This window comes from Salvia hispanica, chromosome 3 (assembly GCF_029641045.1).
Source record: "Salvia hispanica isolate PSC_SH4W2 chromosome 3, Shi_PSC_v1, whole genome shotgun sequence".
Taxonomy (NCBI): domain Eukaryota; kingdom Viridiplantae; phylum Streptophyta; class Magnoliopsida; order Lamiales; family Lamiaceae; genus Salvia; species Salvia hispanica.
The window spans coordinates 36,476,281-36,491,882 of record NC_142694.1 but is presented as its reverse complement, the minus strand read 5'-3'; the positions used below and the strand labels follow the sequence as shown (position 1 = coordinate 36,491,882).

Sequence of the window (15,602 nt, the reverse complement as noted above, 5' to 3'; positions counted from 1 at the left end):
GTTTGTGACCTTTTGCTCCCTAACATATTGTTTTGGTACAGTTTGGTCCCAAACAAAGTCACAAACTTAGTGTATGGCAACCGAAAAGAATTTTACGAAAAATGTATGGACCAAAATTGGACTTTAGTCCTAGATTATATTTAAGTTATTGAATTGATCAAACATTTTGACTGTTAATTTTAACATAAAATAGTTATTTTTGATCAAAACAATATGTTTGGGATCGAAAGGTACCAAAACAATATGTTAGGGAACCAAAAAGGTCACAAATTTAATATATGAAACCAAAAAGAATTAGTATAAGACACAAGTAAGGGACCAAAATTGGACTTTAGTCTTTATTTTATTGTCAAATGTGTTTTCTCTTTTTTTTTCCTACTTTATTTTCTTTTCTACCTTACACCAACTCTTTTTAATCTACTAAACACAATTTTCTTAAATAGAACGGGGGAAGTATCAAATGGCATCTTGGCATCGAGTAGAGTGGAAAAGAATGTGAAAAAGATACAGAAGAAGAATGTGAACAGAAGAAGATTATAGGCAAGAATGTGAACAATGTAATAGCAGTAATTCAAGATAAGTGGAAAAGATACAACCGAACTGCTGCATTGATGTAACTGGGAAAAGCAACACCTTTGGTGCTGTTAATGCAGAGCAAATTTGAACACTTTACTTGTATTTCTTAACCTTAAAATTCAGAAGATTATTTCCTGTACATTCTCTTCTAAGTTTCAAACAAGGTTTTCGCCTTTCATCTCACAAGCAGAATCGACAACACCTTGGCCTGCTTTGGGATGCCATCGCGCAACTCCTTGGAGCTGCAGCAAGTAAGTCCGAAAATAAACAGATACTACTATCCGTATCTCCTGAACTACTCTTTCCCGTCATCTGCATCCTTGTTTAGCGAGAGGCGGCTCATATGCTCAAGGAGCTCCACTGGTTCCTCGCCTTCCTTGACTATCTGTAACAACATCAAATGAATTAAAAAAGGGAAGAGCTTGACAACTTAAGCATAACTAGAAAAGACATCAAGTAGTGCTAAAAAATTCTCAATGCTTAATTCTAGAAGATGATATAACAGTCCAACGAATGTTCTCTAGATAGAGAAGGCGAAAGCATTTCATGAAGACCAATGCATCAACTTATTTTTGCCTTTTCTTCTACAAGATTCATACAAATACAAGGTTTTATAGTATAACTACCATTAATCTTCAGTTGGAAATGTATTGAGGATGAAAATAGGTACAATATAGGTACAATACAACCAATTTTTTTTCATAACATAAACATATGATATGATTGAGTACCTTAATTTGAGCATCTGTGCTAAAACCCTTCTGAATGAGAAGATTATGATCTTCCAGTTCCACAATGGCATAACTATCTTCATACTTGCCATCATTCCTGATCAACTGACTATAGCTTCCTCTTGATGACGCATTACGCCCTATCCATACATATAAAATATCAACGTTGTTTATGCCAAAATGTACTGCCGGCATAAGTATGACATATATGGATCCAGAATCAAGTCTTCCGAGATGCAAGTCCATTTTAAGCATGGAGGGCCACTCGTAGAATACTAGGTTATCAGTGCCAGTTACTTTATTTCCTATATCATCTGATGCAAGATGAACCTCGTCATATGTCTCTCTGTCTAGTAATCTACTTGAGACTTCATCCTCAGCCACATAGCTGTTTGAATCTGAAAGCAGATCCTGCCCCTCCATTTGAAAAGACACACCACTTTTTAAGCTGCGATCAGAATCTGCATCAGCATTTCTCATAATGTCATCTTCCAAATGTCTATTCAAATTTCGTGAAGCTTCATAATGGGAAGGTAAGCTCATCTTTGGAGGAATATTGCTTCCTCGATGCCCCAAATGGGAGGGCCAAGTTTCTTTACAGGTAGGCCTTGAACCATCCACTCTCGAGGCAAGGTTAGCAGAATTTGCCTCTTTTTCTGGAGGTGAAGTTGCATTATCAACTAAATACGTACTTTCACCATCAGCAGGACCAACAGTTTCCTCTGAAGGGGGGCTCTTGCTAGGATCAAAGTCACTGCATTCAAGTCCACTCGGTGATGGCTGAGCAGAAACATGTGATAGGTCAGACCAATTAGACGATGAAGGAGAAAAGGTGAATGAACTTGCATAATTAGATGTTGAAGGTGAGAGAGATGGTGACGAGGAACTGGAAGTAGGTTTATTGACAAGAAAAGACGAAAAAGATTCCACCAAGCTGAATGATGGTGATCGTGACAGTGAACAATCAGAAAGAGGGGCAGGAGATGCCACTTCTGCCAGATTATTCTTACTGCATGATGGCCTCCTTGCTACATATGAAGAAAGTGAATCTGGTGAATCACACTCACTGGTAGATGTCTTAGGATTGGCAGGTGAGACATAGTCATCCGCTTCTTTACACATGTCCATTGTCAGTATCCCATCACATTTCGGTAAGGCAAATTTACATGAAATCAACTTAGATGAGGTCATAAGCTCTTTGACGACACCACTAGCGAATTTTCTTCTGAATCTGTTCCAACCAGTCTCTCTGGCAGGAAGACATGTCTCTGTTTCTGCTCCTGATAATGGACACGGTGGTACCACACCACCAGCCAATGCTCCATTAAAGATTTCAAAATCTAAATCGTACTCAGCAAGTTTCCTTTGATCAAGACCAGGATGATTTAACTTCGTCATTGAGTGAGACCCTGAAGATGAGCTCTTCACCTCCTCGGACTTGGCTTCACATCCATCTGTCGAACTCGTTCTGTAAGTGAGGGCATCCCAAAACTCAAATGTCTCTTCTCCTTCTTTGATAGTTATAACTGGACCCTGGGCTCTCTCATAGCGTATAACTTGTGAGGTAGCTGCCCTGGCATTATCTGACATCATTGCAGGGCAGTGCTTCCCAGTCCAGACATACAAAGCTGAAGGAATTTGAATAATGAATGCTCCTCGAGAGTCGAGCTTATCTGCACCTGGTTCAGACAACAGTTTAGGCACAAGGTGTAGGGGATCATATGGCGAGTGTGGTGCCATTCGGTACATCCTGAGAAGAGAAGTTGGGCTTGCAGGCAGTGCGTGCACACGCTTTTGGCACTGCAAAAGTTGACAGGCAAATCCCACATTTGGATTAGTCACTCCTCTGGCTGCCTTGACGTGCTGGAATGCATCATCAAAGCTCTGCCCCTCCTTCCACATGAGATAAGCAATCACCAATGAAGCGGACCGCGATACCCCCTGAAAACAGTGAACAAGGACACGCCCACGTTGTTCCTGAACATCCTCAAAATAATCAAACACATCATACAGAATACTCGTGATATCCTCGGACGGGCAGTCCTGCAGCCAAAGAGTCTTGTAGACAAGCTCATTCTTGAAATACTCTGGGCAAACAAACCCCACACAGTTGAGCACATGGGTAATCCCATTCTGGCGTAGGATCTCCCGGTTCTTGGCAATTGCATCACTCCCTAAATAGATGTGATCAAGAATCCTCGAACATTCCTTATTGAAGAAGGCAAGCTTGTCCTTTCTAAACTCAAATTCAGTAGGAGGTTGATCAGAATTTGAGCTCTCACGAGGAGTCTCTGATCCACGAGGCTCCCCACCAGGCGTAGGAGGATTATTAGGCCACACGCCAAGATCATCAGAACCAGCTCTAGGCCATTCCTCTACGCTCGGACGGATGATAGAAAGAGGCTGGAGTGGTGGCAAACAAGAGCGCGCTTTGCTGTTCCATTGTGGCTTGGAAGTAGAGGAAGTAGAGGTTCTCGGTGGGCGTTCAGTCCATGATACTGAACGCGAGTATGTTCTCCAATTTCCACCTGGAGCCCCATCCTTTTCCTCATCCTTTATCATCTCAAAATCTATGCTGCCACTCTGCAACGAAATAACCACAATACCATCAATCTCATGCTAGATTCGAACCTTTCAACAATAAATTTCCACATCAAGCATCAAATTGACCAAGTCTTCAAACTTGAACAAAAAAGTTATAGTTTTTTCATAAGCTAATCAGCCCCAAAATTGGTTAAAGTTAGAGTCTTTTCATAGCTAACCATCCCCAATATTTGTAAAAAAGTTAGTACTAGTGTTTTAACAAGCTAATAAGGCCCAAAATTGATCAAAGTTTTAGACTTATAGTCGATTCATAAGCTAATCAGTCCTAAATATGGTCTCCAATATCACTAGTAATATTAAAAATCCCCAAAATCTTCATCTTAAAAAGTAAAAAAAAAATACCTCAACCACAACCAGTTGAACAAGTGAGCATAAGCATCACAGTTAATAGTGGAATCAAGTAAGAAATCAGAAATCAGAAGTGAAATTGGGAAAGAGAAGAGGTGTAAAATGAAGACTTACATGAACTAGGAGGTTGTTGGGTTGGTGTAGACTGTGGAGAGAGAGAGGGAGAGGGGAAATTGATAAGCTTGTATGAATAAAACGTGATGGTATTGGTATGCAATAATTATTGTTTATTGTTTACTACTACTATTATGGTTATGGAAAAGGGATAGCATATGAGGAAAGATCCGTTGAACGAAGAAACTGTGTTGATTGTGTGTGTGTGTGTGTGTGAGAGAGAGAGAGAGAGAGATGCAGAGAAGAGGCAAACAGTGAAGAAGACAGGTTGGAAATGTATAGATCTGGAAATGAATGAGTCAAACTGCCACGTCACCGCTGTATTAATAATAAGCTTGAATTATTAAAATAATTAAATACATATAAATTGCAGTTAATGTTTATTTGAATATAAAACTTTTCATGTCGGAGTATGTAGAATTTAGTAATTTTATAGTATGACTTGCAATATTTTATAAATATGTAATTGTGTGGTCCACTATGTTGGTCCAAATTGATTTAAAATATTTGGAGAGGAAATGTTTTACATGATCCAATGCAATCCAATTTTTCGATAACATAATCATTTATCTATTCTCCACTTGCCCAACTAAATCTCATAACAACTTAAGGATAAATCTAATGAATGAAAATGATTTGTTGTTTACAGTGAATGATTAGTGATAAGATTGTTTATTTAAATTAGAGGTAAAATTACAATTTTATAATTCAAATTTTAAAAAGAAATAGTCTCAAATAATATTGTTTGATGTTGTCCTTATAAAAATTGGGTTGATAGGAGACGACCATAGCATTTTCGGCTGACTTAAGGGAAAATTGGACCTTTTATTGTCGACTACTCGTCTCTAAATTCACCCTTTAGAATGATCTAACTTAAAGTTATTAGTATATTTTTTATGTATATGATTAAAAACATCCAAGTTTAAAATGTGATATTTTTTCCTTTCTCAATCTATTTGTTTTTTCTTTATTAATATCGATCATGAATAAATACGGTCTAAAACAATGTATTAGGGTTTTACAAAATAATAACATGATCAAAAGTCTAGATAAATAACAATTAATAAATTAGCACTATAATATACGTATATGTACATGGATTGATTTTTCTTAGTCGGCCGTTGTGGAATGAGTTTAGTAACTTTGACTACTCATCATATAAAAGTGACCAATAATACTAGGCTTATGTGTGCTATGTTGTATTTTAGTCATTTGATTTTCCTCTTAATTATACAATATTAATATCAACACAAAAATTAATTGTATGTGCTGAAACTTACTTTATAGTAACTCTTTAATCGGTGATTACATTAATCATGCATAGCCAAATTGCTTAAAATTAATGCCCGGTCTAAAAACGCAATTTCTAGTGCTAGACACAGTGAAGGGAGTCGTTAACAACGTCGAAAGACATATGCGATGTCATCATTATCAATGAATGACTAACGTATAATGAAATTGGATTCGGGCGAAGTTGGTGTGCCATTTAATTAGCAGCATATCTACAAGCTGAAGTTAATGGAATTTTCTGACCCCATGAGCCGACGATGGAATTGATCGACCCTCGACCCCACCTGAATCCGCCATTAATTAAAAACAACATATATGCATTTTTAAGTTCATGATTCGGTTTGACTAGTATCCCATTTGGTTTTGAATTTATATTTTATATATCAACACCAATTTGATATCATGCTAATTGTTGAGGGAGGTGCAATGCTAATAGTATGACTTTGTAGTTATTATATAGGAGTACTATCTTCCATAGATCAACAATTAATTATTGCATATCCCATCATAGGTATACATGGTCAATAAAGACTGATAAAGATAGTAATTAAGCGAAAAAAAATAGTTAAGAAATCAATTACGTACTACCAACGTTCATCAATAAATATATAATCAAGATGAGGACTTCAACTATAGTATCTTGAAATAATAGTACTACTTTGTAAATCTTTTTGGTATCAACTCATTTGTTTAATACTAGTAACACATCACTCCGCAGCACATTCCATTTCTTTCATAGGCAAGATCCGCAAGAATATGTGAGAGATAATTTGTTTGATTTAGTATAATGTGAATAAACAATAGATTAAGTGAAAGTTGAGTCTTAGATCATTGCGATACGTTTTTTTTAAGACAAAAATGCTCAAATATTTTGAAAGGGGTGAGCTGCAATAAGAATATATAGAAAATTCAAAATAATAATAAAAAATAATAAAATAATATAAAATCAGTAATGGAACACGAGAGAAAACAAACAACCAAGTCTCAAAACATACACAAAAACCAAGGCTTAACAGAAACTCAAACAAGAAAAAGATTGCAACAATGCAGCCACAACAACAAAGAAAAAAACAAGTCAAGACATGTTGCAACCAACCATCAACGGAGCATACCGAGAAACAAAGAAGCACAAGAGATCAAACCAGCTCTACCTCTTTGTGTGCTCGTTCAGGTGGACCAACCTCTAATGTCGCTCAAGTTCTCGTTATGATCCATTCCGCAACTTTGAAAATCAATTGTAAAAATCATGTATTTGAACATTTTCCACAAGATATTATTTGGGTCAAATTGCAATACATTTAGCAAGTAAATCAACCATGTCATCAATATGAAATACATGTGCGCCAAATCAACAACATATTATACATATCAAATTCGTCATGCGAAAATTGAGAATAATGTTACCATTCACTGTTTTTTACGACTAATTTTTTTCAGTGGAACGGCTCTAAATTTAAGTAAAATTCATAATTTTTCTGGCAATTTGTTCTTTAGACCATCTTCAACCATACACAAAAATTGAGTTTTGATGTAGAAAACTTCTCCAATCATATACTAAATCTAAACTCTTTTTTAGATTTTTTTATGGAACAACACCAAATATGGTGCTACTCCGAAAATTTTATGAGACATATTAAAAATTGGTATAAAATTTGAATTTTTAGTTTGGGTGTAAATTGTCGATGTAAAACTACTTTTTTTATGTGATATATGTTAAAATATGAATTTAAATTTGGTTTAAATAATTAGAATGATCTTAATAAAACAATGGTCTTATAAGTATCACCAAAAGTAGTCATTTGTACATAGATGGACGATTGAAAATCATTGAATTTCGTGATTTTATACTCCCTATTACGTTTCCAAATCTTATAGGATTAGTCATTTTATTTTACCAGTTTACTCAAATTACGAGGACCACATCGATCATTCATCATAGGGTCAAAATTCAAAATTATATCTCATTATTACAAGGTTTATTATTTGTCACACCTTTGTAGTGATGACAATAATATCTAACAAAAAAGAAAACAGATTTTAAAATCACATTTAATAAGTGGGTTCCCTCAGTTGGAGGGCTGTCCCTCATATGCCATTTTCACGACAGGTTTCAAAATTTTAAGTGTACCACGTTGTTGCAAGAACTTTTTAATGTTTGATGGATACATATATTGATTTATAATGTGCATGAGGGAAATAATTGTTAAACGTATTCATTATTGTAGGTGGGTTTGCTCGAGTATTGTCCAATCAATAACTCTACATTAAATAAATCCACCAAGTGAATTTCAATGTGTATAGGCTTATCATAAAAATTCATACGCAGGTGATCGAAACATTTCATTTTGCACGCTCATTTTAAAAAAAATAATTATAAATAGTTAAAGTGGAAAAAAAGTAAAGTAAGATAGAGAATATTGTAGATAAGACTCTTCTCTATATTATTCTCTCTCTTACTTACTTTACTCTCTCTCCACTTTAACTATTTAATATCATTTTTTCAAAACGATTGCAGAAAATGAAATGCATCTATTACTATAGACGGAAGGAGTAGTATTTCACGAAAAATAATCTCATTTTTATATGTTGGTCATTTCATAAAAATAGTCTAATTGTTATTTGTGAAAAAAATTCTTATTATTCTTTTTCTTTCTCTTTTCAACTTTGTTCACTTTTCTTTGTTGTCATTTTCACTTACCAATTGAATATTAAAAACCGTATTATTCACTAATGAGACAATATTTTATGGACGAAAAAATCAAAGATGTATATGGAAGGGGTACGCATACTAAAGTTTAAGATTGTACCGTATCAATTATAGTACTACCTCCATATTTGAAAAATAGAAACATTTGAAACGACACAGGTTTTATTGCACAATTGGTAAAGTAAGAAAGATAATGAAAAAAATTAATAAAGAAAGAGAGCAAAAGAGAAAAAGTAGTGGAAGTAATGTTAGTGGATTATGGGATCCACGTCCAAAAAAAGAAAGATTCTAAAATTTCCATTGGTAAGAGACGACTCAAAATGAAAATAGTTTCTATTTTTAAAATACGGAAGTAGTATATGATAGATATAAAGGGAAATGGTCGAATATTACTGAATTAGAAATCAGAGTGTAGTAGTATTGATCTATGAATCATGGTTATTGGAGTATAAAAAAAAGAGCACTATTAGAATGCATAAGTAAATCGATCATCATTATTGTCATGAAAATCTTGATAATTTCCTTCATGCTCCAAGAAATATATGATTTTCGTAGGTGGTTTTGTATTTTTTGCATCAATCTTTTGTATAAAGGGGTTACTTGGTATAGAATGAAAATTTTACAAGGATATTGATATGAAAATCTTTTGAAATAATAATATATTTAAATTAAGGCTACTAGGATAAAATGACAGTTATATTATTATTTCAAATAAGTTGGATGAATTAAGTTTTAGATTAGGAAGGTGAATAGTTTTATTAATTTTAAATAAAAAGCTAAAATAAATAAAATGAGAACTACGCATAGAAATAGAATTAATTGCGCATATAAAAATAGCTCTCTCCGGTGAAGACCAAAGACTTTTGTTTAGAAATGTTCAATAGAATCACAGTAGCATTATTTCATTCTCAAAAATATTGACAATCTAACAATTTATAAAAACACAACTATACCATTCAAATAAAAAGTTATAAGTTTATATGGTTAATTCAAAAGTTTTAGTATTTGATGGTGTACCTGATTGATAACGCGATCGACGAAATGTCTCAATCAGACTGCAGGATTTTGTTTGAATTCCTGTAGATGTATTTGTGGATTGTGCCTGACATTTTGTGTGGTGAGAGTTTAGTTGATGGGAGAAAGAGCTATACGCCTATACTATTGTTATCAGTGCTGGAAAGTTATTGAGTTTAGTTAATCGCACACAATGTGTTGTTGAATTATTGTTGTAATGTGTGGAAAATTGGTGGAAAGTTAGAGCTATAACGAGCTTTTTAAAGTGCTTCTGCAAAGCCAATAGAATAGATGATGTTAGTTAACAAGATGGAAGGTCAAGGCTTATAAGCTCTTTGAGGAGATGGGATTGATACTATTGATTCTTTTCTGATACAAAGAAATTCTGTTGCCATTTTTCATGATATGCTGAAACATGGAATTATTGGAACCAAGTTGAGATGCAAACTAGACTTATAAAGGAAAAGAAAATTTCTATATTTGTCACAGACTCTATAATCCAGAATGGATTCACTCTTGATTCTTATTTGTCACAGACTCTAATAAGTTCTATATTTTCCAAACAGTTGAACGTAGATGGAATCACAGTTGCAGTCCTGCTGGTGCCAAATGCTTTCTTGTTGCATTTTGAGTTTCCAGAATCAATTTTTTTATATGGCTCCAACTTGAACAAGCTCCAATAGCATCGTATCTATAGTATGATGCTAAAATTTGATTTATTCAGAAATTAGTGGATGCTTTTCTTGTTTGTTGCTCAGATCCATGAGATGTGATTCATCAACTACAGCATTGATGTGGTATAATTAAATGACTCAAAAATTTCATTTCTTCATCTCTTACTTTATGAATATGGATTCAAATTTATACAGTTGCATTTCTAATTCCACACAAATTTGTAGAACTGGAGATACATATATGGGATATTCATGTTCATTTGCTCAAGCAAGAATGCATAGTTTATGTTCTTTTCTTGCACTGACTGTTTGCTATTTTATTCTTCCTAAAGATTCTCAAAAGGAGTATATTGTATGTGATAAGTCTCTTTTGTTTTTTGGGTGAATAATATTCTATTTTTTTGCACTTTACTTGCCTTGTATCCTTAACTAATCTCTGATTCTTGTTAAAGTTCCCATATATTCTTCTTCACTTCATTTCACCCCTCCATTTCTCAGCCACCACAATGTCCCACCACCATGAGACAAACCCACACTTTCTCCCTCGTCAACGCGACCCGGTCCTCGAGTTCCCCTCACGAACGCCTCCACGGCGCTCGAGGCCACCGCCTCATGCCACCCCAACACAGCACCCTGCACCGCCCCACCATCCGACACATATTAAGCCTGTTGTTGAGGCTCCGCACCAACCCCATGCCACCCCAGCACAGCACCCTGCACCGCCTCATGACCGAACACATATTAAGCCTGTTGTTGAGGCGCCGCACCAACCCCATGCCCCCCCAGCACACCACCCGACAAATGTTAAGCCCGTTGCACCCTTTGTAGTTGAGGCTCCGCACCAAGCCCACCAAGGATCCAGACCCCATTCGGATTCTCATACACGCCCACACCACCACCCTGGTCTCATCCACGCCCCAACGTCCCAGCGGACCAAGCCGGTCACCTGGCTGGTGGCAGCATTCTGTATGCTCTTCTGGATACTGGTGATCGTGGGCGGCCTGATAGTCCTGATAGTGTACCTGGTGTTCCGGCCGCACAACCCATGGTTCGACATCTCAACTGCAACCATCAACGCGGCGTACCTAGACATGGGCTACCTGCTGAACGCCGACGTGACGGTGCTAGCCAACTTCAGCAACCCCAACACTAAGGTGAAGGTGGATTTCAGCTACGCGATCCTCGACCTCTACATAGACCACAAGTTCATCGTCACCAGCTACATTCCGCCGTTTTCGCTGATGAGGGGCGGCTCGAGGTTTGCCAACGTGCACATGGTGGCTAGCCAGGTGGCGCTATCGACAGCGCAGAGCATGCAGCTACAGAAACAGATAGAACAAGGAAGAATGAACCTTGATATAAGAGGATTGTTTAAAGCTAGGTCTAAATTAGGCGGCATATTCCACTACTCATACTGGATGTATGCACATTGCCAACTCGTCCTTTCCGGCCCTCCCACCGGAGTTTTGATCAGTAAAAAGTGTGTTGTCAAGAAGTGACGACGACATACGAGAGAACTTCAAGCCCTTAAAAATAGTCCAAAATTGCCATTTTTTGTACTTCCTAAACAATTAATCATTTTCCATATCATCATCATTATTTAAAATGTGAGTTTCCACATCAACTTTCATTCTACATATTTACAAGGATGGATACTTTTACATTGCATTTCAATATAGTCCACTCGAGTCTAAACGGTGTCTCAATCGCAATCCTTCGGCTTCTTTCTTGTACTGCTTTGACTCGATATAATTTTGAATTGACATCTTAACCTTGCTCATCTTGGCACTCCTCGACTCTCCACCACCTTCTTGTAACGCGCTCACCCCAATCATGCTCAATAGCTTCTCAAACTGGGTTTTATATCGACTGTGCATCCCGTATCCAGCCATCTGAGCAAGCAACAAAATCATGTTACATATTAAGAGAGGTAGATGACTATGTCAATAATAGCCCAACGGCTAGTAAACCTTTCCAATACATTGGGAAATCATTTTACATTAAAGGTACTTTGGTAGTTCCTAGACTAAGACTTTAATGTTTACTAGTACCTAGAACTAGGAGAGTTCCCATAATGTAATCCACCCTATATATGTGGGTACCATGTAAGCTTTACAATCAATCAAAAAAAAATTATACAAACTCTTTCTATACAAAGTCTTTTGCCACCATGTTTTATCTTCTTTATGTCGCCTCTCTCGATTACCATCTCTAAGATGGTATCAGAGCAGGTTGAAATCGTGGGGACTCAGAAAAATTTCATCACTGTCCCATATACCTTTCCCGGCCAGTTTTGAAACCTGAAAAAAAAACCCAAAGAAGCCATGTCAGAAACGGATTCAGAAACCCCAAAAACAAACCAACAGTTAGCCAATCTCCCTGGAGAGTTTGCTGCCCAACTAGTAGAGCTTCTTAGGCAGATAAATGTCCCACCGAAAACACAAGATGAAGAACATCCTCCACCCTCAAACCAACCAGAATCCTTGGGGGAGGTACATGTCCAAAGCAAGCTAAATGGGGATAATTATCCCATTTGGAGGAACCTGATGGAGCGAGCAATTGGGGGAAAGGGGCTGTCATCTCACATTACAGGAGTTACACCCTCCCCCCCTCAAATTGGAGAACCTCACTATCCAAAGTGGCAACTGAGAGATCATTGTTGCTTCAATTGGATAATCAACAACGTGGAATCCAACCTCGTCAATGAGGTATCCCAATACACGACGGCTCGGGACTTATGGGAAGGCCTGGCCATCACGTATGGAAGCGGAGCCGATCCATTTCAAGTGTCTGACCTTCACAGACAAGCATACGATATGAAACAAGGGAGTATGAGTCTGGAGAGCTTATGGAGTAAATTCCAGAAGCTCTGGATCTCCATAGATGAAAGGGATCCGAATCCCATGGATACACCGGCGGCAATCGAGAAATACAACAACAACACACAGAGACATAGATTATATCAGTTTCTATGGGCTCTGGATGAAAAATTTGATGCATTAAAGAGAGAAATCCTTAACAAGGACCCGTTACCAACTGTGAGGAGTGCATACGCACTGGTCAGACGCGAGTCCGCCAACGAAAAGGTCCTTAAACCCTCTGACGACCAACAAGCAACCGGAATTGGAGCCGGCCTGGCAGCTATCCACCGAGGCAGATCCCAATATCCACCGCCGCCTCCGAAATTCTCCTCAACTCCGGCCGACAAGAATAAATTGACATGCAGCCACTGTGGAGGAAAACGACATACCGCCGAAAATTGCTTTCACCTCCACGGCTTTCCCGAATGGTGGGAGGAAATGAAGTGGCCACGACAAAATAAAAACCGAGGCGGAGGGAACAGAGCAACAGCAGCAGCATCAACTGGAGCTACCATCGCCGACAACTCAGCGGGCAGCACCGACCGATGCGGCACCGGAGGTAGTGACGGAAAAGCAACTGGAAAGAACGGAGAAGAGAAGGCAATTGCCTCCGTCTCGGTCGCTCGTGTTTGGTCAGAAGGTAAAGAAAAGCTAGAAATCACCGATTCGCCGGCGATTGTGACCGGAGACGGTGCGGAGGCGACGGGGGAGAGGGGTAGTCGGAGCATCAGACGGGAAGAAGAAAGGGGGAAGGCGGCTAGGGTTAAGGAAAAAAGGGAGAGGGGGAGTTTATATACTCCGGATTTTTTAAAATTCGCTAAGCACCCCCCCAAATTCCTTAAATCTCAAAACAGACCCACTCAAACACCACCTAGAAAATCCGAAATTTCTGAAAAAACCCAAGAAAAAATCCAGAATTTCATTTTTCACCCCAATATACCATGTCAAAATTCTTTCAAAGCCTTAGCCTACTCCTCATCCGCCCAAATTGGTGAAAAAGAGGAAAAATGGATTTTTGATTGCGGAGCTACTGACACAATCTCTTTTGACCCTTCCGATTTCATCCACATTTCCAAACCCACTAAATCCTATGTCCAAACAGCCAGTGGGGACCTAGCCCGGGTAGAGGGAGCAGGGACCATTAATATTTCATCGACCCTTCGACTCTCAAACTGTCTTTTTGTCCCTACACTATCTCATAAACTATTGTCTGTTAGTCATGTGACAAAGGAGCTCAATTGCAAGTTATTAATGCAACCCCGTTTTTGTATGTTACAGGATATCAGGACGGGGATGATAGTTGGTCAGTAGCTGTGAACTCAGCGGCCTGCTCAGTGGAGTGAGATAGCCTGTTGATAGATTCATGTGGTTCAGGTTCGCTTGCTGGATTGGATTCTCCTGTTTGGTTTTCCCCTGACGGATGATTGATCTCTTGTGGGATGTACAACCATTTTAGCGGGTCATTATCCTGTTGACTCTCCCCCTGACCGCTATATTGGTTGTAGTAGATATTTCTTGCTCTTTATTGACGACTTTTCTCGTATGACTTGGATATATTTTTTAAAAAATAAGTCAGAAGTTTTTGAAAAATTTACTCAGTTCTACAGTCTGGTTCAAACACAGTACAAACAGAATATCCAGATTCTTAGATCCGATAATGGGGGTGAGTATGTTAACTCAGATATGAAAAACTTTTTTTTGGAAAAGGGGCTTGTTCACCAAACTTCATGTGCCTATACACCTGAACAGAATGGGGTAGCAGAACGAAAAAATAGGTATATCCTTGAAATTACCCGGGCCCTTCTCATAGACTCCAAAGTTCCCACATCCTTCTGGCCAGAAGCCGTTGCTACCTCTGTCTACCTTATGAACCGACTACCGACAGGTATCCTTAACTTCAAAACCCCTATAGACACTTTTATCAACCATGAAACCATACAAAAACCGACCACCCTTACCCTCGATCCAAAAATCTTCGGCTGTACGGTTTTTGTTCACATTCCAAAACAGGACCGGACCAAATTTTCCCCATGTGCTGTCAAATGTGTGTTTCTCGGATACGGAATCAATCAGAAGGGATACAGATGCTACGACCCCCTAACCAAACGGCTGTACACTACAATGAACTGTGACTTTGTGGAGAATGAATACTACTACAACCAATATAGCGGTCAGGGGGAGAATCAACAGGATAATGACCCGCTAAAATGGTTGTACATCCCACAAGAGATCAATCATCCGTCAGGGGAAAACCAAACAGGAGAATCCAATCCAGCAAGCGAACCTGAACCACATGAATCTATCAACAGGCTATCTCACTCCACTGAGCAGGCCGCTGAGTTCACAGCTACTGACCAACCGTCATCCCCGACTTCGAATCCTGAGGTAAATGAATCTGAATCTCATACCCTTTCTTTAGATATCACTGACAGGAACGAGGAGAACGGAGACAGTGAGACCCCAAAGCCGTATGAGCTACCGCTCAGAAGCACAAGGGGAATACCTCCCAAGAGATACTCTCCAGAATGGAAAGGAAAAAGAACAAGGTACTCAGTGGCGAACATAGCCCAAGGACACCTCACAGAGATGGCTCGAGCATTTGAGGCTGCCCTATATGAAGAAGAAGAAATTCCTCAATCTTTTGAGGAAGCAGTTACATATAAACACTGGAGAGAAGCAATGA

At 38.3% G+C, this 15,602-nt stretch overlaps 2 protein-coding genes across 3 annotated transcripts; one reads left to right on the top strand and one right to left on the bottom strand.

Moving 5' to 3' along the window:
• Positions 1 to 534: 534 nt before the first annotated feature.
• On the bottom strand, positions 535 to 4,601 carry LOC125213656 (uncharacterized). Of its 2 annotated transcripts, none has more exons than XM_048114314.2 (3): positions 4,254 to 4,601; positions 1,308 to 3,890; positions 535 to 961 (listed from the first exon to the last, which is right to left on the bottom strand). In XM_048114314.2, exons 2-3 carry the CDS (start codon positions 3,867 to 3,869, stop codon positions 872 to 874), a joined length of 2,652 nt encoding a protein of 883 aa, XP_047970271.2. In that variant the 5' UTR covers positions 3,870 to 3,890; positions 4,254 to 4,601; the 3' UTR covers positions 535 to 871. The 2 variants fall into 2 exon arrangements, with proteins under 2 accessions (XP_047970271.2, XP_047970270.2); XM_048114313.2 differs by having other exon boundaries at positions 4,374 to 4,601.
• Positions 4,602 to 10,410: 5,809 nt separating this feature from the next.
• LOC125212865 (uncharacterized) lies at positions 10,411 to 11,719 on the top strand. Its single transcript, XM_048113145.2, has one exon. It carries the CDS (start codon positions 10,565 to 10,567, stop codon positions 11,555 to 11,557), a length of 993 nt encoding a protein of 330 aa, XP_047969102.1. The 5' UTR covers positions 10,411 to 10,564; the 3' UTR covers positions 11,558 to 11,719.
• Positions 11,720 to 15,602: the final 3,883 nt, after the last annotated feature.

Bases quoted from the DNA above. Each gene is read 5' to 3' on its own strand.
- LOC125213656 (XM_048114314.2), bottom strand. From the start codon at position 3,869: ATGATAAAGGATGAGGAAAAGGATGGGGCTCCAGGTGGAAATTGGAGA. The intron at 962-1,307 runs GTACTCAATCAT...ATGTTGTTACAG, and splicing joins GCACAGATGCTCAAATTAAG to ATAGTCAAGGAAGGCGAGGA.
- LOC125212865 (XM_048113145.2), top strand. From the start codon at position 10,565: ATGTCCCACCACCATGAGACAAACCCACACTTTCTCCCTCGTCAACGC.